We start from the raw sequence: 25512 nt of genomic DNA, 5'->3' as shown, positions 1-25512 counted from the left end.
ATGCATCATGTACGTTGACTCAGTGATCACCGCCGCCCCACATTGTGCAAGAGCGCAGCTGCGTGGTCACCACATCTACGCCTCGATATAAGAAACAAAACAGTAATACTTCTCCACAAATCTGGCTGTCGCCTGATGAAGCTAGTTGTAATTACTGGTGAAACGTCGTACTCAGATTGTAAATGTTGGGACTTGGCTCTCCAACACACCGGTGTGCTGTACTAGTGACGAATTGGCACGTTCTGTTTACGTGACAGCCCTTACTAGTTGGCTGTGTCGGGTGGTGGCGGGTTTTAACGACACAACATTTATATATTGATATTGGTCGCGAAAGCCTTCTGCCACGTGTTAAAGTCGCTTATTTAGACAGCCACCCCAGCCTCCTTCCAGGAGGGTGCCGCATCAGAGTGTGTGGCCGGTGCCATTTCATTCCTTGTAAAATATTTTTCATGCCAAAAGAAATTGTGTGTCAGGAGAAGCCCACCATGCAGATGAGGGGGTTTCCGATCACAAGTCCGCAGAGACGGGTTCGCGAGCCCACTCGCCGTACCGCAAACTCCTTGGCCACGTCGCAGCCCGGCGGGAGGGTTGGGAGTTTCACAAATCTGCGTGACGGCGAACGATCCTCGCCTCCCAATTGCAGGGGATCAGAGGGGCGAGGGCCAGGGCACCCGGGCTCGCTCTGCCACCCGTTACACAAATGAGCACTGCGAGGGGATGAAAGCAGAATTTCCTCCCAGGCGCGACCATGGATGAAGGCCGATGGTGAACTCCGAGTCGTGGTTACAAGCCAGGGAAGGAACCCAACTCCTTGCGCCGCTCGCGGCCACACACTCCGTCATCTCCAGCACCGATGCCTTCGGAACGCGATGTAATTATCGTTTGTCATCGATTTCTTGAAATTTGTCTTTCCAGCCTGCCTTGACAAACAAGTTCGGAGGCATCCCTGATAGAAGTCTCTATCTGACCGTGCGGTGTTATTTGTATGTATAGATTCACTTCATAGAGCTGATAAGAGGTCAGTTTGATCATACATCCTTGTGCTAAGATGAACACATGTTATGCTCTCAGTCTTTGATAGTAAAACAGTGAAATTATTCTGCAGAACCGAAGCATTGCCCAGCCACACAAACGTATCCCTTATTGCTTAGGTTTTTAATTTAATTTATTGCTTAGGTTTTTAATTTAATTTATAGGGTTTGTCGAGACAGAAGTAAAAACAAATGTAAATTCTTGGCAATTATACAAAAAAACTAAAATGTACAACCCTCTCTCAATCCACTGCTGGATGAAGGCCTCCCCACGCCACGTATTAAACCTCGCCATGCTGCTCACTCGGGGACGGTGAAGGGGAGTCCAGATACAACTCACCACTGATGTTAGCCCTGGCCGGGAATCAAACTCGTCGCTTCGTACTACAGTGCTAACCACTGCACCACCCCTCCACCCAATTATTATGACATGACACAAACTTATTAAATTTAATTAATATTCAGTTCGTTGTGTTTCGGAATGAATCAACAGCAGCAGCAGCAGCAGCAGGGCTCTCTCAAGGTGTGAGCAATGCCAGGAGGAGGAGGAGGCGGAGGCGGAGGCGGCAGGGACACGAGTGAGGCCCGGCCACCGAATGTGTGTTTAACAAGCTCCGCTGTTGGACTGAAGCCCACCGCCATGGCGCTGCTGTCTCGCGCTCACGCCGGTGACATTTCACGCTGCGCCCCAGCGTCCGGCGCACGGCGGCACGGATGCGCCCGGTGGCATTTGAGTCAACGTGATGAATAACCCGCCGTCTTCCCCCCCTCGGGCGCTCACATTTGAAGAATAAAGCTGTTACCAGGAGGCCACCAAGAGTTAACTGTGAGCTCAAAAAAAGATAAAGTGGTAAAGGTGCAGCCCTGCAATTGCTCGATAGTGCCGCTGCTGGTGGAACGGCCTCTTCTAGGGGGTATTTATACCCTCTAGCAGAGGGTATTTTTTGGCCTCCTCTTTCGCAAAGTTCGGACGTCTTGGAAGAGGTGGTAGGAGTTACCCACACTTTACCCTACTATAGGTAGGAGTACCCACACGTTACCCTACTATAGGTAGGAGTACCCACACTTTACCCTACTATAGGTAGGAGTACCCACACGTTACCCTACTATAGGTAGGAGTACCCACACTTTACCCTACTATAGGTAGGAGTACCCACACTTTACCCTACTATAGGTAGGAGTACCCACACTTTACCCTACTATAGGTAGGAGTACCCACACTTTACCCTACTATAGGTAGGAGTTACCCACACTTTACCCTACTATAGGTAGGAGTACCCACACTTTACCCTACTATAGGTAGGAGTACCCACACTTTACCCTACTATAGGTAGGAGTACCCACACTTTACCCTACTATAGGTAGGAGTACCCACACTTTACCCTACTATAGGTAGGAGTTACCCACACTTTACCCTACTATAGGTAGGAGTTACCCACACTTTACCCTACTATAGGTAGGAGTTACCCACACTTTACCCTACTATAGGTAGGAGTTACCCACACTTTACCCTACTATAGGTAGGAGTTACCCACACTTTACCCTACTATAGGTAGGAGTACCCACACTTTACCCTACTATAGGTAGGAGTACCCACACGTTACCCTACTATAGGTAGGAGTTACCCACACTTTACCCTACTATAGGTAGGATTACCCACACTTTACCCTACTATAGGTAGGAGTACCCACACTTTACCCTACTATAGGTAGGAGTACCCACACTTTACCCTACTATAGGTAGGAGTACCCACACTTTACCCTACTATAGGTAGGAGTACCCACACTTTACCCTACTATAGGTAGGAGTTACCCACACTTTACCCTACTATAGGTAGGAGTTACCCACACTTTACCCTACTATAGGTAGGAGTTACCCACACTTTACCCTACTATAGGTAGGAGTTACCCACACTTTACCCTACTATAGGTAGGAGTTACCCACACTTTACCCTACTATAGGTAGGAGTACCCACACTTTACCCTACTATAGGTAGGAGTACCCACACTTTACCCTACTATAGGTAGGAGTTACCCACACTTTACCCTACTATAGGTAGGAGTACCCACACTTTACCCTACTATAGGTAGGAGTACCCACACTTTACCCTACTATAGGTAGGAGTACCCACACTTTACCCTACTATAGGTAGGAGTACCCACACTTTACCCTACTATAGGTAGGAGTACCCACGCTTTACCCTACTATAGGTAGGAGTACCCACACTTTACCCTACTATAGGTAGGAGTACCCACACGTTACCCTACTATAGGTAGGAGTACCCACACTTTACCCTACTATAGGTAGGAGTTACCCACACTTTACCCTACTATAGGTAGGAGTTACCCACACTTTACCCTACTATAGGTAGGAGTACCCACACTTTACCCTACTATAGGTAGGAGTACCCACACTTTACCCTACTATAGGTAGGAGTACCCACACTTTACCCTACTATAGGTAGGAGTACCCACACTTTACCCTACTATAGGTAGGAGTACCCACACGTTACCCTACTATAGGTAGGAGTACCCACACTTTACCCTACTATAGGTAGGAGTACCCACGCTTTACCCTACTATAGGTAGGAGTACCCACACTTTACCCTACTATAGGTAGGAGTTACCCACACTTTACCCTACTATAGGTAGGAGTACCCACACTTTACCCTACTATAGGTAGGAGTACCCACACTTTACCCTACTATAGGTAGGAGTACCCACACTTTACCCTACTATAGGTGACCCGCCAATTGACAACCTGTAGTGCTCCCATGTACACCGCTGAGTGGACAGAGGCTGGAGGATTTAAGAAACTTGCGCCATTTGTTTAAATTCCCACGCGAGGAAGACGAGTGTAAGCGGCGACGTCTCGAGTGCGCGAGTCCGCAGTGCGCCGACCGCTCCGCTGTGGCGGTGTCCCAACTCAAGGCAACCGGATGCGAGCGTCCGTCGCCCGGCCACTGACGAGGCGGCGCTCTGCCTCCGCATTTACTGCCGACGCGGGGACGGGGGCCGTTGGCGTTCTCATCCCATAAATAAAATAATCTCGCTTCCGTCGCGCTCTAAGATTAACGACGCGGCCACTGATGAGCGAGCGGGTGTTGCAAATAGAAAACGCGTTTCTGGGGAAAGGTCTGGGGCGGGGGGGAACCTGCGAGTGCACGGGCAGCGTGCGGGGGGCTCCAGTTCGGTTCTATCTCCCGGCGCGGCAGGTCAAATAATGACGCAGATTTATTAAACCACCCCCCTGAACCCCCCCACCCACCCACCGGCTCCCTCCTCCTCCACCCAGCCAGCAGTGTAAATGTGTGCCGCCCACTGTTAGTTGATTGGCGGGTCACGTGTGGTGGGGTACAGCGTGGGTGACTCCCAACTCTTACAGGATGTCTGACCAGCACAGAAGGTTAAGTGTAACGAGACATATTGGGAAAATTCGAAAATTACACCTCGAGCTACTCAATTGGGATTACACCACAGCAGTCATCGCCCCCTGCTGGCAGACCGATGGCCGACAGCTCACTCTGGCAAATGAGGCCACCCTGGCGTCGCGGCGACAGCAGCTCACCTGGTGAGGAGGGATACACTGGAAACTTGAACCCTTTCAAAGGGGCTTCTATTAACAGAGCTCATTCGAGTGGAGGTCCTTCCACCAGTAGCGAAACTAGCAGGCAATTGCAGGGCTGCACTTTGACAATGGTAAGCAGTGGTGAGCAGTAAAAAAGAAGGCGCAGTGAGGAGGGGGCGTGGAGAGGGTTTCTGCTGGAGTGATGGGCTGCAGCTCTGCCCCCACCTCCGGCCATGCCCTGGGTGCAATCGTGTTACTACCGAGTGTGCGCTTTGGCATTCTGCTGGCCCGCCGTGGTGTCAGCACATTCACGTCGCGTGGCCTCGAGCCTCCCAGCTGATTGCATGATTTCTCTTCTCTTTGGATGCACAACCTCCCCCCCCCCACCCCCCCACTGTGGCCACTTTACCTCCCTGCCGTTAGTCCAATCTTGAACCGTAATGCCTTCATCTGGCGCCCCAGCCAATTAAGCATCGTTAAGCACATTCCGGGCCTGCCTGGAGATTGGTGTGAGCTTGTAACTCAGGGGAGATTTAAAAACCTCTCCTCGCGTATATCGGCCTCATTTTCAAAGCGAGCGCTGCCAGCAGCATCCGGCTCCAGAGCCGCAGCTCCGTCACGCGCCGCTCGTCACGCGCCGCTCGTTGCTGCGCAGAGTCTCGCGCGGTCGTGCCGCCGCGCTTTGTTTTCAGGTCGTGCCGCGTGTTGTTGTAGTAAAAAGATACCCGACGTTTCGTTCTCCGGGCACGTGGTTGGGCTGCTCGGGTTACTGGTTTTGTTTGATTTTCCGTGTCATGTTTCAGTTTCCCCCCCACCCCCCATTGGTTACTGTGATGACCCAGGTCACCTTTGCAAATGAGCAACAATATCCTGGTCTCTGAGAATTCTCCTGTGGTTTAAGAAATAAAAAAACTGGAGGAACTTCGTCAGGAACCCAATATGGAGTTCACTTTCGGCACGTGGAGCCAAATGTTGGACATCGTGCTGTACAACAAACGGCACGATTGGAAAATATGTGGCAGAGAGCTACCAGGACACCTCTCACTCTACCAGGAGGGCTACCAGGGCACCTCTCACTCTGTCAGGAGAGCTACCAGGACACCTCTCACTCTACCAGGAGGGCTACCAGGACACCTCTCACTCTGCCAGGAGAGCTACCAGGACACCTCTCACTCTACCAGGAGGGCTACCAGGGCACCTCTCACTCTACCAGGAGAGCTACCAGGACACCTCTCACTCTACCAGGAGGTCTACCAGGACACGTCTCACCCTGTCAGGAGAGCTACCAGGACACCTCTCACTCTACCAGGAGAGCTACCAGGACACCTCTCACTCTACCAGGAGAGCTACCAGGACACCTCTCACTCTACCAGGAGGGCTACCAGGGCACATCTCACTCTACCAGGAGAGCTACCAGGGCACCTCTCACTCTGTCAGGAGAGCTACCAGGACACCTCTCACTCTACCAGGAGAGCTACCAGGGCACCTCTCACTCTACCAGGAGAGCTACCAGGACACCTCTCACTCTACCAGGAGAGCTACCAGGGCACCTCTCACTCTGTCAGGAGAGCTACCAGGGCACCTCTCACTCTACCAGGAAAGCTACCAGGGCACCTCTCACCAGACCAGGAGAGCTACCAGGGCACCTCTCACTCTACCAGGAGAGCTACCAGGACACCTCTCACCAGACCAGGAGAGCTACCAGGGCACCTCTCACTCTACCAGGAGAGCTACCAGGGCACCTCTCACTAGACCAGGAGAGCTACCAGGACACCTCTCACTCTACCAGGAGAGCTACCAGGGCACCTCTCACTCTACCAGGAGGGCTACCAGGACACCTCTCACTCTACCAGGAGAGCTACCAGGACACCTCTCATTCTACCAGGAGAGCTACCAGGACACCTCTCACTCTACCTGGAGAGCTACCAGGGCAACTCTCACTCTCTCAGGAGAGCTACCAGGACACCTCTCACTCTACCAGGAGAGCTACCAGGACACCTCTTACTAGACCAGGAGAAGTACCAGGGCACCTCTCATTCTGTCAGGAGAACTACCAGGACACCTCTCACTCTACCAGGAGAGCTACCAGGGCACCCCTCACTCTGCCAGGAGAGCTACCAGGGCACCTCTCACTCTATCAGGACAGCTACCAGGACACCTCTCACTCTACCAGGAGAGCTACCAGGACACCTCTCACTCTACCAGGAGAGCTACCAGGACACCTCTCACTCTGTCAGGAGAGCTACCAGGACACCTCTCACTCTACCAGGAGAGCTACCAGGGCACCCCTCACTCTACCAGGAGAGCTACCAGGGCACATCTCACTCTACCAGGAGAGCTACCAGGACACCTCTCACTGGACCAGGAGAGCTACCAGGACACCTCTCACTCTACCAGGAGAGCTACCAGGGCACCTCTCACTCTACCAGGAGAGCTACCAGGGCACCTCTCACTCTACCAGGAGAGCTACCAGGACACCTCTCACTCTGTCAGGAGAGCTACCAGGACACCTCTCACTCTGTCAGGAGAGCTACCAGGGCACCTCTCACTCTGTCAGGAGAGCTACCAGGACACCTCTCACTCTGTCAGGAGAGCTACCAGGACACCTCTCACTCTGTCAGGAGAGCTACCAGGACACCTCTCACTCTACCAGGAGAGCTACCAGGGCACCTCTCACTCTGTCAGGAGAGCTACCAGGACACCTCTCACTCTACCAGGAGAGCTACCAGGGCACCTCTCACTCTACCAGGAGAGCTACCAGGACACCTCTCACTCTACCAGGAGAGCTACCAGGACACCTCTCACTAGACCAGGAGAGCTACCAGGACACCTCTCACTCTACCAGGAGAGCTACCAGGGCACCTCTCACTCAACCAGGAGAGCTACACGGGGCCTCTCACTCTACCAGGAGAGCTACCAGGGCACCTCTCACTCTACCAGGAGAGCTACCAGGACACCTCTCACTCTACCAGGAGAGCTACCAGGACACCTCTCACTCTACCAGGAGAGCTACCAGGGCACCTCTCACTCTGTTAGGAGAGCTACCAGGACACCTCTCACTCTACCAGGAGAGCTACCAGGACACCTCTCACTCTGTCACGAGAGCTACCAAGGCACCTCTCATTCTACCAGGAGAGCTACCAGGACACCTCTCACTCTACCAGGAGAGCTAACAAGACACCTCTCACTCTGCAGGGAGAGCTACACGGGGCCTCTCAGTCCACGGGGTGTCATCATGCAAAGCCATGAGGGTCCTCCGTGGATCGTTCATTCAGCCGCGAGATCACCAGAGTTTGTCTCCGGACACAAACGCACTACGAGTTACTACTGTGCATCTCATTTGAAAGCCTCTTGCGCGCATATAATCAACTTCTCCTTGCAGTGACGCTCCAATATTTGAGGCTACAGAAGCCAAATGAAAAAGTAAGTGAATTTACGTAAACAAATAATATAGCGATTTTTTAAACACACACGCAGATATTGCAAATATCGCTCTCATCGCTAAAGCGATTAACCAAGAGGGCAGAAGCTGTATACAAGCACACCCCTAAGGAGCAAGGGCCATGTGCGCTTATATCCACGTGTGCTTGTATCAGAAGTTGCCCTTCGCCTTGCACATCATCGTCATGTCAGCGTGTGTCGCCTGTATTAGAGTTGTGCTTACATGAGGTGTGCTTGTATCTGGCTTCTCACTCTAGCTCGCTTTTTTAACCCACCACGCCGGTGACAGTGTGGGATTGGTGAAACCGCGTCCTATTTTACCACACCGCGGTGACTCGCAAGCCAGGTAACAGAATTAGCATATTTATGTATACTGGTGGAATCCCATTAGCTATAACGCTCTTTTTCACAAATGTCCAGTAGGGGTGGGTCAGAACGCTACAACAACAAACAATACAGAAACACGATAGAAGTGCAAAGTATCGGAAGGGTTAGCAAATCACTTGGAAAAAAATACAGAGATATTAGCTTGCTTTTCAGTAGCAACTTGGCCACTAATAGCTCAACTAAGTGGCTTATCACGTGGAAATTTATGGCAGCCACATAATTTAAAAGGCATGTTTCAAATGTTTCAATTGCGCGCGTTGTGCGTAGGCGAGAGGCTTTCAAGTGGCGGCGAGTTTGACAGTAGGGGGCAGGTGGGGGGGTATGGGGGGTAGGTGGAGGGGTATGGGGGCGGGTGGGAAGGGTATGAGGGGCAGGTGGGGGGTATGGGGGTCAGGTGGGGGGGTATGGGGGGCAGGTGGGAGGGGTATGGGGGGCAGGTGGGAGGGTATGGGGGGGCAGGTGGGAGGGATATGGGGGGCAGGTGGGGGTATGGGGGGCAGGTGGGGGGGTATGGGGGGCAGGTGGGGGGGTATGGGAGGCAGGTGGGAGGGGTATGGGGGGCGGATGGGGGGGTATGGGGGGCGGGTGGAGGGGGAGCCCACAGATGCGATGTCGTTGTTCACGATGCTACTCGGAATAATGGCAGGAAGCAGTGTCGGGGCCGGATAATTAATGAACGCATTAGAAAGCAATTAGCGGCGGGATCTATTATAGAAACAGCAGCTCAGGACAGATTGATGGTATCGACACATTTGCGGAATGGGTGAAGAAAGACTTCCCAGGATTAGAAGGGGTAGTAAGTGATCAGCAGGGAATCCAGGCGTGGATACAGGGCATTAGCGCCATTGTTAAATACGCTGCGGTGAACCGAACGGCTCGATAGGGAACTTGAGAGCAGAAGGTTCCGTGGGAATGACGATCCCCCCACTGGCAGGACGAAATGCAATGCAAACTTTTGGGATTGTAGCCAGGGTGTGGCCTGACATCGTGGGGCTATCACAGCCTCGCCGTGCACCCGGGGACTGAGTAACGGGCAAGATGACAGCTCTGGTGGTGGCTCTGTGATAAATGTCAATGATGGTGGCGTGCAGAAAGAATGTGATGGTGGTGGTGATGATGATGATGATGAGAAAGATAACACAGATATGGATGATCAGGATGCCACCTTGAATGACGGTGATGAGAGCAACTTTGGTGATCTTCATATAATCACATTCATCATCATTATAATCACATTCATCATCATTATAATCACATTCATCATCATTATAATCACATTCATCATCATTATAATCACATTCATTATCATTATCAGCCTTGCTATGTTGGTCATGGGGGTTGTTTGACCAAATTTCACCATGCTGGTCAATGCGGATTTCTTGAAGGGGGTGGGAGGGCTTTGAACTGGTTTAGATTTTACATTTTACTCGCCACTGATATTAGCCGTGACCAAAAATCAAACTCAAGTAGCTGGGTTCATAACGCGATGTGCTAACCAATGCATACCCACTGCCTCCCCGAAGCGCCCACATTAACATCATCTTCAAACTTACATTTTCAAGATGAACTTGTGTTTAATGTAAATTCTCACCATATTAAACGATCAATCACTGGCCGCGGGAGGATTTGGCGAAATCGGTTTAGTGTCCGTCACAGGGAGACATTGTGGACGCCCCGCAGCAGATAAACACATCTCGCGAACGAGGCCACGGGGCCTCAGGGAGGTTCGCCCCCTCCCTCGCACGCAACGCCACCGGCGCCCCGGGCCAGAGATAATCCCGGGGGTTTTGCGGGTTGGAGACACGGCGACACGCCTCGCAAAATAAGATCATGGTGAACGGAAACAAAGGTGCAGCCCTGCAATTACTCGCTCATGCCACTGGCGTCAGCATCAGCCCGCCGACACAACCGAGCCACAACCGAGCCACAGCCGAGCAACAACCGAGCCACGACCGAGCGTTACCTCGCTGGCGTTGAGCTCATTGAGCACGATGACCGAGGTGCAGCGATAGTCGAACACGAGACGCCAAAAGTCCTTGACGGTGTTGGGCAGCGGGTGCTGCGTCACGATGAACGCCGACGGGCGGTGGTAGCTCTGCGACAAGGCAAACAAAGCGAGCGGATGGGTACAGACGTGAGGATTTTAGAAACTTGCCTCCTTGTTTTCAACCGCCGTGCCGGGAAATTGCATCGAACCGGCGACCTCTGGATTGCAAGTCCACGATGCTAACCATTGCACCGCGGCAGCTTCCCTCTCAGTAAAGTGCCTAAATTTGTAATATGAGTAAATAAATTAAATGGTAGGAAACCGAGGAAATGTCAATGAACTCTCATAGGCTCAGTCTCAAAGTATGCAAAGAAAATTCTGAATTAAAGAGTTGTAGATGCATACAGATGGCATGCGTGGTGCCTTGGCTTATTAATAATGATTTCGGATTCAAGAGATATCCTAAACATGTGACGTTCTCGTGTGATTATATATACTCTTCTACACAACCTGTTCTATTTGTATTTCACGGCATATGTGGTGGCTCAGTGGTGGTGTTACGGTTTGCACATCTGCACTACGAACTGAGCGACCTGCGCCAGACTCTCGGCCACGGCTATGCCAGTGGAAAAATATATCTGATCTCGGAGATCAAGTGAACATAGCAGTACAGCACAACAACGGACTTCGTTACACTGCCCTTTGCTGCCCACCACGTAATGCCACAGCATATAAAGTCTGTTGTGTATCCCAGTTACCCAATTATATTAGGTCTGTTGTGTATCACAATTAACCCATTGGTCACGATCCAGGCTCAATGCTGCTTAGCTTCTGAGATCTGATGAGATCGGGCACATTCCGGATGAATTTGTCACCGGCTACATGTACATCGCTCCGTGCCAGGTTAACGATCTAGCCATCGGGGCTCACGAGCTGACAAGCACACATTTATGGCTTCCTCAGAAATCCCATGAATAAATCCTGCACGTGGAATTGATGTTCACTGCAGCAAAGACATATATTTGTCTAATATAGAGATACATCTTTAGGGTCTCACGAAAACACTGTGGAAGAGTAGGCCTAATTCAGTAAGGAGGCGCTGCTCTCCAGAGCTTCCTCTTGCGGAGGCCGCTCAAAAGGCAGTCGCGTGAGGAATCAATTCCAGCGCTGCACCTTTGCTTTTAGTTATGAAAAAAGTCATTACAATTTTCTCGTGATTTTATGGCGAGTTATACAATGTTATGCCAAGTTTGTTCTTTGGAACTAAACTGCAATGAGGCACTATTACTGCACGCGAGAAATAAACACTGATGCGCCTTTGGACTTCAGAGAAATCAATGCATTTATCGCAACAATTGCAACATATGTTTTTGCAGCTGCATTCCATGAAATATTTAATTATCCGTTGTGGTGAAACGGTGAGCACACTGGGTTAGCAACTTAGTGGCTGCCAGTCCGATTCCATCTTCTGGCAACCTTCTGGTGTGGAAGTCGAAACAAAAATCCACATATTTATCAAATGTCCACTCGGCAGCAAAAATGGTCGCTTCGTGGTGGGGTAAAGTGTGGGTATTGCCACCTCTTCCAAGACGTTTAGCCAGCGTGGATAGTCAGGCCACAACAAAGTGGAAGCTCCTCCTGCCATCGGGCTACAACTCTAGTGGAAGCCCTTCTGCCAACAGTGGCATGAGCAAGTAATCGCAGCGCTGCACCTTAACATTACATAGGTCGAATACTTTCATGCAGCCCGGTTTGGATTGTAAGAGGTCCCTGGTTTCTACTTTAGTGATATCGCCTTTTTGCCGAGCCTGGGAATTAATTCATGGCACAGCGGGGGCTCCTTTTGGGATTTTTTATTTATTTTTTATTTGCAGCCGAGCAAAATACGCGGGCTTTGACAGTGAGCCGCATACTCGCCGAGTTGGCATTCTGCGTATGGATGTCTTCATCGTCGTCGTCACGGATCACGCACAGTGTATCCACTGCTGGATAAAAGTCTTCCCTAGCCGCCAATTCGCACGAGCTGATGTCACCGCTCCCTCTACGCGGGGTACATCCTCTCGGGCGTGATCTCTCCCTTGGCTGCTACTCCGTCTTTAGTCTCATCCACTGGCCATCATCACCCCGTCTCGCGACGTGTCCTGCCCAAGTCACTATGATGCCTCTAACTCGCCTATGCTCTCTAATCCATGCATTCCTTTTTCCTGTCGCTCAGTGTAATTCTAAACGTGCACCTCTCCACAATTGCAATATGTCCATATTTCAGATCTATATGTCGCAGCAGGTGATACGGACTGATCGTATACATAAACCACTTTGAAAATCTGTGTCAGTCCTTTGCGATGTCTAACAATTCATTCTGCTAATCATCCAATCATAATGACGATGTCTCCTTGAAGTCCCAGACTCAAATTAACTTTGAATTTTCATTGAAATAAATTTATTAACGAGAGTTTTTTATATATATTAGAACCTGTGACCTACAGGGTTAATTAGTAATTGTCAGCACCAACCAACTCGTGCAGATTTTCCCAATGAATCATACTATTCGAGAAACTATTTCCCACTGTTGTTATCCATGGCCAGGATTCACACTGAGGGAAAGTGGGATTATAACACAGCGCAATAACCAGTGCCACGGCTGCCCCGATCTCCACACCACACTACACACACCGCACGCGTCTGCCTGTTAAAATATTCCTATGGCCAGGGATTGAACCCGGTTCAAGGGCGATGAGATCGCAGTGCCAAAACAACCGTGTCACCACCCCCCCGACTCAAACACATACGGCACGCATCTGCGTGTTAACATATTGCCGTGGCCATCCCGGTGTCTGAAGGGGACATGCTGAACACATGTTCAGGGACCACTGTTGGCTGCCATTAGCTGTCCACTAAGTTGATGATCCCCCCCCGCCCCCCTCACCAAAGGACAAAATTCACTCACGAAACCTTTCCTTTCGGAGCCAAACAGGCCCAATGACTAAAGATTACGGAGAGGACAGCACCAATCTGAGCAGAGCGCATCGCTCAAACGGGCAGCAGGCAAACACACCAATCTCTGATACGGCATGAGCGATACGCTCGGTGTGAGGGGCGAGGACAAGGGTCAGCGCCGGAGTTGGTGTTTGACTTGGCGATAATTACGGTTACGGTCGAGAGATTCCCACAAATAAAATATATAAAAGCCCTCCCTAGACCTTCACGTTCGTCGGCTCTCACTCTGGATGATGAACACGCCACGTCCTCCACGACATTTGATACAAATCGTCTAAAGGCAAGGGTCGCGACTCCGAACCCAGGGGGGGCCGAGCCTCATCGAGGCCGCGGCTGCGCGTTCGGAGACGGGCCGCGTCGACCGCGGCCGCCATCGTCCCGCGCGAACTCGGCGTTCCAGCGACCCCCGACCTGGAGCGGCCGCTCGGCCAACGGCAGCGGCGCTCGCCATCGCAGAGCGGCGGCGGGCGTGGGTTAGCGGCGTCGCACGCGCCCGGTGGCCGAATGGCTCCACACCCCCCACGCATACACACATACACAACAACAACAACAACAACCGCCATTCGCCACTAAGTGGCGGTGACGTCACCACGACGCTTGTGCCAGGCTATGTGCACCCTGAGGCCACGTGAAGTGTCGAACGCCCGCTGGCAGGAGGTCACGGGACAGACCCAGGTGCCACGGATCGACTGACTGAGATGACAGGCTGATGCACCACCTGTGCCCCCTACTGTGCCAACCTGCTGTGCTTTAGCCACCCGGCGCTCCGCTCGTTGTTCTGAGCGTCGCTCCTCCGCCCTCCGTTGTTGTTGGAGGGCGACTGCCTCCAACTGCCCAGTAGCATCCTTCACGAGCCTCCTCCACAGAGGCCGATCTTGACACCGCTTGTACCAGTCATCGGCAAGTCCACTCAGCTCCACGTCCTCCTGTACCACATCACTCCATCTCTTCTCTAGCCCGTGCCGCGCCCGCTTAGCCCCCTCAATCCGGCCAAACAAAAGCTGTTTCGGCATGCGGTGGCTGGGCATGCGGGCTACATGACCCAGCCATCGCAGCCTTGCCTGCCGGAGGAGCTCACCGATGGGACCCTGCCCAGATCTTTCAAGGATTTGTGAGCTCCTCACACAATCCAGTCTGGTTAAACCCAGGATGGATCGTAGGCAGGCCAGCCTAAATGTTTCTAACCGGCGAAGATGTTCCATTAGGGGGGTCCACGTTTTGCAAGCGTAGAGAAGGGAGGGAATGACCGTGGCCGAGAAGACCTGAAGCTTAGTGCGGAGCGACAGACCAGGTAGCTTCCACACAGCGTTACGCAACCGATGAAAAGATATTGCCGCTCGACTGATTCGGAGTGAGACCTCTGCTGTTAAACTGGAGCCAGTCATAAGCACACTGCCCAGGTATGGGAAACTCTCCACTCTCTCCACAACTGCCCCATCACCGATTGGGAGTTGTGGGGGTGGAGTGTCCGATGGTACAAAATACCCAGGCAGGTGCTTAGTTTTGGTGGGGCTGATGGTAAGGCCCCACCTCTTAGTGGCACGCTCCAGTCTCAGCAGCAGCGTCTCCAACTCCTCCTCTGACTGAGCAGCTATTACCAAATCATCAGCATACATAACGTGGTTGAGCAATAGGGAGCCATCCCTTGACCGCACCCGGGCATCGATTAGCCTCCCATTATATCTGTACCATATGGAGATTCCCCCGGTACAGCTTTTGAAGGCTTCACGAACTACGTGGTCAAAATAGATGTTAAATAATGTGGGAGCCAGAGGACATCCCTGTCGCACCCCAAGGTGTACAGGGAATGGCTCTGACTCCCAGCCACGTAGTTTTACCCGGGCCCGGTCACCATCATGAAGGTCCTTAATGATCGTGAGCAGAGGGTCAGGTACTCCAAAAGCACGACACATACACACATACACACATACACAGACTTCGTACGTTTGACGTGTACCGCGTGAGCTCAAGTTACTTTCCTTTGTTGCGATAGTCCAGTGTCGCGGATGCCTCGACTCAGCATTTTATAATAAAGGAATGGTTACACCAAACGATGAACCTGCGCGTGGCACACAGTTTCCCTCCTGGGTCGACTTCCCCTGAGCTGGCAGAAGGTCGTGGGTCATATGCATCGGGCATCGAGAAGTCTCACTGTATTCTAATGTGACCTCCGACGTGACACCAACGTCCTTTGTGGTTGTTCCATACACGACCTGATCGCCCAGCACAACGATAACAAAGGATACACTCACAGTCAGCTGTTCATATGCCCATCTATGACCGTCCATGCGGAAACATATCCAGGACCCATGGTGAAAATTCTCCAACTATTACCCAGTTTCTCTGGCACCTCCATCGATTGCTACAGAGGAAGGCCCAACACCTGAAACGTCGTTTATTATCTTGTTTTCCCCTTTAGTGCCAGAGTTGTGTTATTGACGAATGTGTTGGGTTTTTAATCGTGGTGGAGGTCGACCCCAGGCTAGCCCAGCGCCAGCATGGGGGGGGGGGGGGGGGGGGGGAGAGGATCAGTGCAGCGCTCACGTCCATGAGGGCAGCGTTGATGTAGTTGCTGCTGTCTCCGTCCAGCGTGAGCAGGAAGGGCAGGCAGCGGTCCGGTGGCAGCGTTTCCTTGTGCCGATTCTTGGTGTTGTTGCGGGGCAGCAGCGCGATGCTGCAGTCCTCCATGCGCAGCGCCGGAGTCACCGTGTTCAGCGTCTGAGTGCCGACATTCCGCAAACGGGGCGTCATTAAAAACCCACACGGCCGGCTAAATCGGAGGTCATAATGCCGAGCTACCATCGCTGAGAGCCTGGGTTCAAATCCAGGTTTCAGCCGCCTGTGATTAAACCGGATTCTCACGTGTTGTGAGCCGATCGTCTCGGCCCAGCCACCAATGACTGCACATAAAAAACCACCACATTAAATTTGGTTTTGGCACTTAATTTTGCTAAATTCCTGCTCTGAGGATTAAAATATCAGCCCAAATGTCACATGACAAACATTCCTCTCATGCACAGAGTGGGTGGAAAAGAACTTCCACGCCTACTGTGTGAACCAGAAGTCACTGGAGGGGGATCTCAGTGGTGGCTCTGTAGCATCCACTTCACCGACCGTCTTCTAACATAAAGGGTACCAACTTCCCTGCGAGAGTCCCCAAACGTACACTTCAATTTCGGGATGTACAATTGAGATATTATTGTGGTGAAAGAAAGAAAAAAACAGAACAGGTGTTATTAGTCACAGGAATATTTTCTCTTTGCTTTGGACATGATGATGACGAGGTCATTTTATTACCAGATGATACTGTAAGCCCACGCAGGTAAAATTCAAAACCTAATGTGAAGTGGCGGCAATGCAGGGCCAACTTTGACTATGGATAAAGCAAATATTGCATATTTACGAAGAGATATCATATTTTCCTATAAAAATGCATACCGTTTCATTTATTTATTTATTATTACAACCCAACACACCATAAAAAACAATGAAGAACCTGATGAAGATCGCTTGTGTTGCGGTCGAAACGTCGTGATTGATTTATTTTAATATGATTTTATGGTATTTCTACATACGTGACTTTACCGAAAAAAAACCAATGAGTAATTTATGCAGTCACGAAAGCTTTAATTCTTTATTAATGAAGAACGCGGTTTATGATAAATTATGCATCGAAGATGTAGCGGCGAAGATCGCATTACCAGGAACTCCTCCTTGATCTGATTGGTGTGCGTTTGGGGGTCCAGTCTCGCCAGGTCGTAATACACGGAGCGGAATTCCGCGGCAGGAACCGCGGTGTCCCCGCACAGGCAGGCCTCCAGGATGACGTCGTGGATGAACACGTACTGTTCCTGCCCGTCGCATCCACACGACGAAACGAGCATTCACTCAAGGGGCATTGCTCGAAATTGGTTTGCTGCCCCTCCCTTCATTTAAATGATTTTCTCTCCAATTCCCCGCAAGCCGGTTCGATTCGATCTCCAGGCGCGGCAGGTGAAGCGATGGGGCGAGTTTCTTAAATGAACACCCTCCCCCTGCCTATTTGCCCAGCAGCGTAAATGGGTTCACCACATTTAGTCGATCGGAAGGTTTGCGTGAAGCGTTGGTGACTAACCCCTTAGAGGATATCTGGCCAGCGTAGGAGAGTAGGCCCTCTGCAGTTCTTTCTCGTAGAGGCCCTTATTTTGCCAGCAACAAACAATTTCAGGGCTGCACCTTTTGACTTCACCGACAAGATGGGGGAGGCTCTGCATTGTCTTGTTTTACCGCGGACTGTCGTGAAAAAGTGAACTTGGCTGTGTGTGATTACTGTGACATGCCGGGAATCTCTCATAATAACCATACAGCCGTCCACATAATACATTCAAGTTGTTCATCTGCGAGTCAGTCTGTAAGCCATGTCACTCGAATAAATATCATGCCAGAGAGTCGAGTAAAGGCTCCTTTCTGTCCGAAAGGAACCAGGGACCTATGGTATCGATTAATCAGCAGCAGCAGCAGCCACCGTTGCCATCTCTCATGATCCTGCGATAAAATAATCGCACGGAGCACCTGCAAACGGGCTGATCTGATCACTCCATGCCTGGTGTGAATCCACCGATGTTATTGATTATAAGCTAAGATAGACTTTGATCTGGGTACAAAACAACCACACGACTGCGCTGTAATTACATGTTGGTCTCTCTCGATGCGTTCAGCACAAATTGCAACGGAATCGAGTTCACAATGCAGTTTCATTAAGAAGAGTAGCTTGACACGGGCCCGTACCAGCCTGGGTGCATACCGCACGAGTAGACTCGGCAATACAGAGCAAGCGTGCAGCACGCAGCCCACGCTGGAGCACAGAGCACGCCACCGCTCTTGACGCCACAGCCGCTCACCACGCAGCCTCAGGCAGGCATCGGCACGCAACAACAAACACGCTATGTGTTATTGTCATTCTGACTGGGGTGGAGTGGTGGTACAGTGGTTGGCGCACTTCGCTATAAACCCCATGACCTGAGTTCGACTCCTGGCTACAGCTAACACCAGTGGTCGAGTGACATCCGAACCAGTTTTGGAGCACACCCTTATTAGCTCATTCAGACCAACGTGGTGAAGTATGGTCAAAGAAACCCTGTGACTGACATGGGAGGCCTCCATCCTGCAGTGTATTGACAATATTAAAGATCAATTGGCATCACTATGTGCACCGCGACTGTGGCTTTAGCAGTGGCCTGCGTGAACAAAACTGTACGATAGAAATTTGAGTGGCACATTTTATTATTTCTTTTTTATGTTACGCTGTTAACTAATATAAACATGAAACTAAATTATTCGCTAAACAAACATGGAACTACACCAGGAATTCTGATGAGGTTTTAAACATTACAGTTTTATTATTTCGCTGGCACCTCGAACGGGCTGACCGCTTATTAAATGCAAACCACGGCAACCTCAGAGGCCACATTGCCCGAGCAAACATCCAGGATTAGAGGCAGTGGCAGCCAAAGCCCACGAGCAGTGGGTGCCTACGAGGCCCTTGGAAAGGCAAGGTATGAAGAGTAACAGCTGTGTGTGCGTGTAACAGCAAGGGCAGCAGCGTGCCAAATGCGCACGCCAGCTCCTAATAACATCGACCCATTCACCGCGCTATCTCTGTGCCACAGCGGTCGTCCGCCACAACGCTCCCTCTGTCACAATCACCATTCAATCATCGTCTCTCCCTGCGCGACTCTGACCACTCGCTACCAAGCTATCTTCACCACCATGACCGTTCGCTCCGCTCTTCCCCCTGATCATCTCTCCCTGCAGTGCCACTGGGGTCGTCGACCACGAGTCCCTGTGGACGACGCGGACCGTCCATCCAGTTCTGCCTGTGCTAAAATGACCAATGGCCGAGCTCTCCCTGGGCTGCGCTGAATATTTGCAGGCCAACACTCGGAGGCCATTGTGCACCAAGCGCTGGACAACTTCGCCGTCCGTCCACAAACGACCCCCCCATTTATATCCTTAGTTTTTTCGGTAAAGTCACGTTGAAGAGAAACAACAAAATAATAAAATATATATAAAACAATAAAAAATTCTCACGACGTTTCGACCATAACTCAAACGGTCGTCTTCAGGTGTGTTGGTTCGCATCAATTTATTTTTAAACGGCGCATTTATTTATTTATAAAAAACATTAGCGCCACGCGCAACGATTTGGCACCCCAATGGGCTCCCCCCTTTCTCCAGTTATAGCTAACATTTTCATGGAGAAATTTGAGACTGACGCCAGCCAGACTGCCACTCTGCGCCCAACCTTATGGAAGAGGTACGTGGATGACACTTTTGTCATCTGGCCACATGGCCGGCCTGCTCTAGACCAATTCTTCGACCACATCAATTCCATACACCCAGCCATCAGATTTACCATGGAAGTCGAAATAGATGGCAAGATACCTTATGTCCTAATTAAAAAGAGACCTGATGGTTCAATGAGCCACTCTGTCTACAGGAAAGCTACCCATACGGATGCTTATCTGAAACCGGATTCCCACCACCATCCATCACAGAAAAATTATCTCATCAAGACTCTGTATCATAGAGCCCAATGCATATCCGACCAGGAACACATAAGCAGTGAACTCAAGCACGTACACCAAGCTCTTAGGGCCAATGGTTACTCTGACTATACAATCCGCAAAGCTATCACTCAAACCATGAAGAAGAACCCTCTTGAGGAGCCTTTCAAAACCATCACTTTACCCTACGTTGCGGGGATCACAAAAAAGATCTCCAAAATCTTGAATAAACACAAGATCCAGGTCCGTTTCAACACATTACATAAAATCCGTGATCTGGTTCCGTCTGTAAAAGATGTGATTCCGGACATACAATACCCTGGTGTCTACAAACTAAGTTGCCTCTGTGGTAGTAGTTACATTGGAGAAACCAAACGCCATGTCTCGGACCGCATTCGTGAACACAAAGCAGACCTTAAACACGGTAGGACCAACACCTCGGCCGTGGCAGATCATTGTTCTAATTCAGTAGGCTCACATGCCATTGACTTTTCCAAGACAGAGGTTCTTTGTAAGCCATCTGGCTTCCATGAGAGATTCGTTCATGAGGCTATCCACATATACAAGCACAGAGACAATTTCAACCGAGAAGATGGATTCTATCTTAGCAATCATTGGAAAGATTTGATAAACCATTTCAGGTCTTAATTGATTGTTCACGCTTACAGTGGCTTTCAGACAGCATACATTATAAAAAAAAAATTCGTCTCCCCCCTCCTCTTTAAAGAATATAGATGGACTAGTCTTGGGTAAACTGCCAAATCGTTGCGCGTGGCGCTAACGTTTTTTATAAATAAATAAATGCGCCGTTTAAAATAAATTTACGCGAACCAACACACCTGAAGACGACCGTTTGAGTTATGGTCGAAACGTCGTGAGAATTTTTTTATTGTTTTATATATATTTTATTATTTTGTTGTTTCTCTTCAACGTGACTTTACCGAAAAAACTAAGGATATGAATTACTGCAGTCACGAAAGCTTTAAATAAAAATTTAAGACCCCCCCATTGTTAATGAAAGCACAGAGCGGCCTGCATCCGTTTCACTTAACCCTCAGGAACGCCGGGAGATCACTTTGGGAGACAATAACAGCACGGAAGAGCACGCGCACGCACACACACACACGTAGAATTACATTAAGCACGCCGTATTTATACGGACTGATATTATATTTAAATGGAGGCTCCATCCATTCAAAAGTAGATCATTATATTTTTTACTATCCCACGCTGGATGTTGCGATTGCACGAGGAGGAGGAGGAGGAAGACGATGAAGGAGAGTCTCGGGTCCGGCCCTGAGGCCATGTGGCCCCTGAGTAAAACGTCTCCATTTGAAAGCTGCATTATTATTATTTTTATTATTTTAAGTTAAATAACTTTTGACCTGAACAAAGGAAAATACACAAATGTGAAATTTACATCATTGGGAGTGGACTCCTGCTTGCGAGCTCTTTCAACTTTTATAAATGAACGCAATTACCATCCTCTTTCAAATCTTGTCGCTGCTCCACTTATGTGGCAGAGGAGGTGCGCCAGGTAAATTAGACAATTTCTGATATCCTATACCACCTGTGGCCAATTGCTGAAAAGCATCAGACAATAATGAATCATCCAGGAGAACAGTATGAAATGGCCCAGGCAATTTGTACTGTGAAATTGGAAGTGGCATTATGTATTAAGCCCATTATAAATAATTAGCAAAATGACTGTGCATCACAGAAGACTAGCGCTCGCGTCGAGCTGCTCATTTAAACTCAAAATACACAAACACGCAGACACGCGCACATGCGTACACGGCCCAAATACACAGACACACAGACAGGTAAACACACACACCCAGCCCAACTAGACAGACACGCAGACAGACATACACAGTCCAACTACGCTGACACGCAGCCACAGCCATAATACACAGACATGTGCACACAGCCCAACTACACAGACACACAGCCAAAATACACAGACATGCGCTCACAACCCAAATACGCAGCCACGCGCACACAGTCCAACTACACAGACACACAGACACGCAGACACACGCACACAGACGAACTGCACAGACATGCAGACACGCAGACTTGCAGACACGCGCATACAGCCCAATTACATAGACACACAGACACGCAGACACGCGCACACAGCCCAACTACACAAACACACAGACACACAGACACACGCACACAGCCCAACTACACAGACACACAGACACACAACCACACAGACACGCAGACACACGCACACAGCCCAACTACACAGACACACAGACACACGCACACAGCCCAACTACACAGACACACAGACACACGCACACAGCCCAACTACACAGACACACAGACACGCGCACACAGCCCAACTACACAGACACACAGACACGCAGACACACGCACACAGACCAACTACACAGACACACAGACACACGCACACAGCCCAACTACACAGACACACAGACACACGCACACAGCCCAACTACACAGACACACAGACACACAGCCCAACTACACAGACACACAGACACACAGACAAACGCACACAGACACACAGACACACAGACACACGCACACAGCCCAACTACACAGACACATAGACACACAACCACACAGACACACAGACACACGCCACACAGACGCACAGACACACGCACACAGACACACAACCACACAGACACGCGCACACAGCCCAACTACACAGACACACAGACACACGCACACAGCCCAACTACACAGACACACAGACACACGCACACAGCCCAACTACACAGACACACAGACACACAGCCCAACTACACAGACACACAGACAAACGCACACAGACACACAGACACACGCACACAGCCCAACTACACAGACACATAGACACACAACCACACAGACACACAGACACACGCCACACAGACGCACAGACACACGCACACAGACACACAACCACACAGACACACGCACACAGCCCAACTACACAGACACACAGACACACGCACACAGACACATAACCACACAGACACACAGACACACGCACAAAGACACACAACCACACAGACACACAGACACACAGCCACACAGACACACGCCACACAGACGCACAGACACACGCACACAGACACACAGCCACACAGACACACGCACACAGCCCAACTACACAGACACACAGACACACAGACACACGCACACAGACACACAACCACACAGACACACAGCCACACAGACACACGCACACAGCCCAACTACACAGACACACAGACACACGCACACAGACACACAACCACACAAACACACAGACACACGCACACAGACACACAACCACACAGACACACAGACACGCCACACAGACACACGCACACAGACACACAACCACACCAAAACACAGACACACAGACACACGCACACAGACACACAGACACACGCACACAGACACACAACCACACAGACACACAGACGCGCTCGTGGAGAAACATGTTTCGGGCAGCGAGCGGCTGATTTACGCGAAGATCTCTCGCAGAAACACTCGCCCACCTACCCGCCACCTTTGTGTTGTCAAATTACGGGGGACATGAGGCTGGTGGCACTTTTTTGTAAATCAAAGGGGTAGGCAAATCGGACATTAAGGTGTAATCAATTGCATTATGGTCTATGTGACCACATTACCTTCCTCACTGATTAGGTTAGCAAAATGAGGGTGTTTGTTGGGCAGTGGCGATCATTGTCTGCAGCAGTCGGCTGCAACAGCATATAATTACATCTTTGAATTAGATACCGTAATTACATACGTGTGCATGCACGTGCCCACATGTCGTGTACAAGCGCTCGTATATTTGTGTACGTAGATGCATACTGGCGACGAACGGTGGGGCGGCGATTAGCGCCCTGCGCTAACAAACCGGTCGATCAGTTCAATTCCTGGTCGTGGCTGATGACCCCACCCACGAGTGGGGTCGGAACTGGTTTTGGGCCCCCTGTCATCAACAACCCACGCTGACTGCCACGGTGAAATATGGTCAAATAACCAGCAAGACTGGCACGGCATGGGGAGTCCTTCATCCAGCAGTGGATTAATAAAAGGCTGTGAATTCTATTTTGTACATATTTTACAAACATACCAGGTCCATATTCTTGGTTCTTTCGGTAAAGTCAGGTAGAAGGGAAACAATAAAATAGTAAAAATATAAAACAATAAAATTCTCACGACGTTTCGACTGCAACACAAGCAATCATCAGGTGTAAAAACCACAGCAAATTTCTTGCTGTGGTTTTCCCTTCTACGTGACTTTACCGAATGAACCAAGAACATGAGTCCCTGCAGTCACGAAAGCTTTAAATAAAAATTCATACCAGGTCCAGTAAAGATGTTTTGAGAACAATGCATAAACGTGATTTGTAATTGCTGCATTAACATTTGTAAAATAATAATGATATTAATTTACAGCCCTTGATGAAGGCTTCCACATGCCGTCCAAGTGTTGGGGGTTATTCGTGGCCCCTTTGTCTCCCCTCAGCAGTACGCTTGACCATACTTCACCACGTTGGAACCAGCTCAGCTAATCACTCGCCACTGATGTCGACTGTGGCCAAGATCCAGACTCAGGTTGCCATGTTCATAACAGAGGGTGCTAACCACTGTGCCACCGCTCCACCCATTAAGCTTAATAAACCATTAGCCGCTTTTATAGCGTAACATAGCTAATGTCAGATAACTATTTATATTCCACATTTAATGGCTGCATATTGGTCGGGTCTCGAACTCCATGTCTGTCGCTATATACGATCCAGTTCATTGCTTTACCTCATTTAATTTGCTTCGCTTTTGTTGTTGTGGTGACCCAGGTCCCGCTCGTGAATGACTCTTTCCTGGGTCTCTTGAGTTCTCACACAGTCACAGAACTAAACAAACTCCATGTAAATGACAGCACTGGCCCCATTGTGCACATGAGTGTGTGGACGTGTGTATGTGCATGGGGAGCAGTAGTGTAGCGGTTAGCGCTCCGTGCTACGAACCAGGCGACCCAAGTTCGATTCTCGCCTAGGGCCAACACCAGCGACGATTATATGAACCGATCCTGGGCCTCCCCTAGGTCGATGTGTAAACATCTCCACTGGGGAGACAAAGGCGGCCGGGCGTGGTGCGTCGTGCCGGCCTTCAATGGTGCTCACTAACCGCACTTGCCCCAACAGTCTGTTTAGGCTATACGGGGAATCTTCGTGTGCGCTGTGCGGAAGCGCAGGACGCACCTCGGTCTGCACCATGTTGACGCGCTGGGCCCGCAGCTCGCGCACGCAGTTGTAGATGTCGACCACGGCCTCCCCCTCGGCCATCTCCAGCATCATGTCGATGACGATGAAGCAGCCGGTACGGCCAGCACCCGCACTGCGCACACCGTTACACCGCACACACACACGTGTGCGTGCACAGACCCACATGCAGATAAGCACATGCAAATACTGTACTGTAAAGACACGCAGAAAAATGTAAAACTCTCCATTTGGAACAAGCGTTCTTGGGCAAGGGGCTGTTTTTGGCGGCGCGGTGAGGTGAGGTGGTGGCGCAACGGCCACCGCACAAGCCAGC

General features: G+C 50.4%; 1 protein-coding gene across 7 annotated transcripts in view; it reads right to left on the bottom strand.

The window, feature by feature from the left end:
• LOC116945127 (receptor-type tyrosine-protein phosphatase kappa-like) overlaps positions 1-25512 on the bottom strand; it is a 249301-nt gene that overhangs the window by 21481 nt on the left and 202308 nt on the right. For all 7 annotated transcript variants that reach the window (XM_032959269.2, XM_032959268.2, XM_032959279.2 and 4 more), the window contains 4 exons: positions 25176-25311; positions 17112-17261; positions 15955-16128; positions 10390-10521 (listed from right to left, as the gene is read on the bottom strand). In XM_032959269.2, coding sequence (XP_032815160.2) covers positions 10390-10521; positions 15955-16128; positions 17112-17261; positions 25176-25311 — 592 coding nt within the window. The remainder of the gene's footprint in view (positions 1-10389; positions 10522-15954; positions 16129-17111; positions 17262-25175; positions 25312-25512) is intronic.

This window comes from Petromyzon marinus, chromosome 23 (genome assembly GCF_048934315.1).
Source record: "Petromyzon marinus isolate PM22_M1 ecotype Great Lakes invasive population chromosome 23, UKy_Petmar_22M1.pri1.0, whole genome shotgun sequence".
Lineage (NCBI taxonomy): Eukaryota > Metazoa > Chordata > Hyperoartia > Petromyzontiformes > Petromyzontidae > Petromyzon > Petromyzon marinus.
This window is presented reverse-complemented; position numbering and strand designations above follow the sequence as displayed.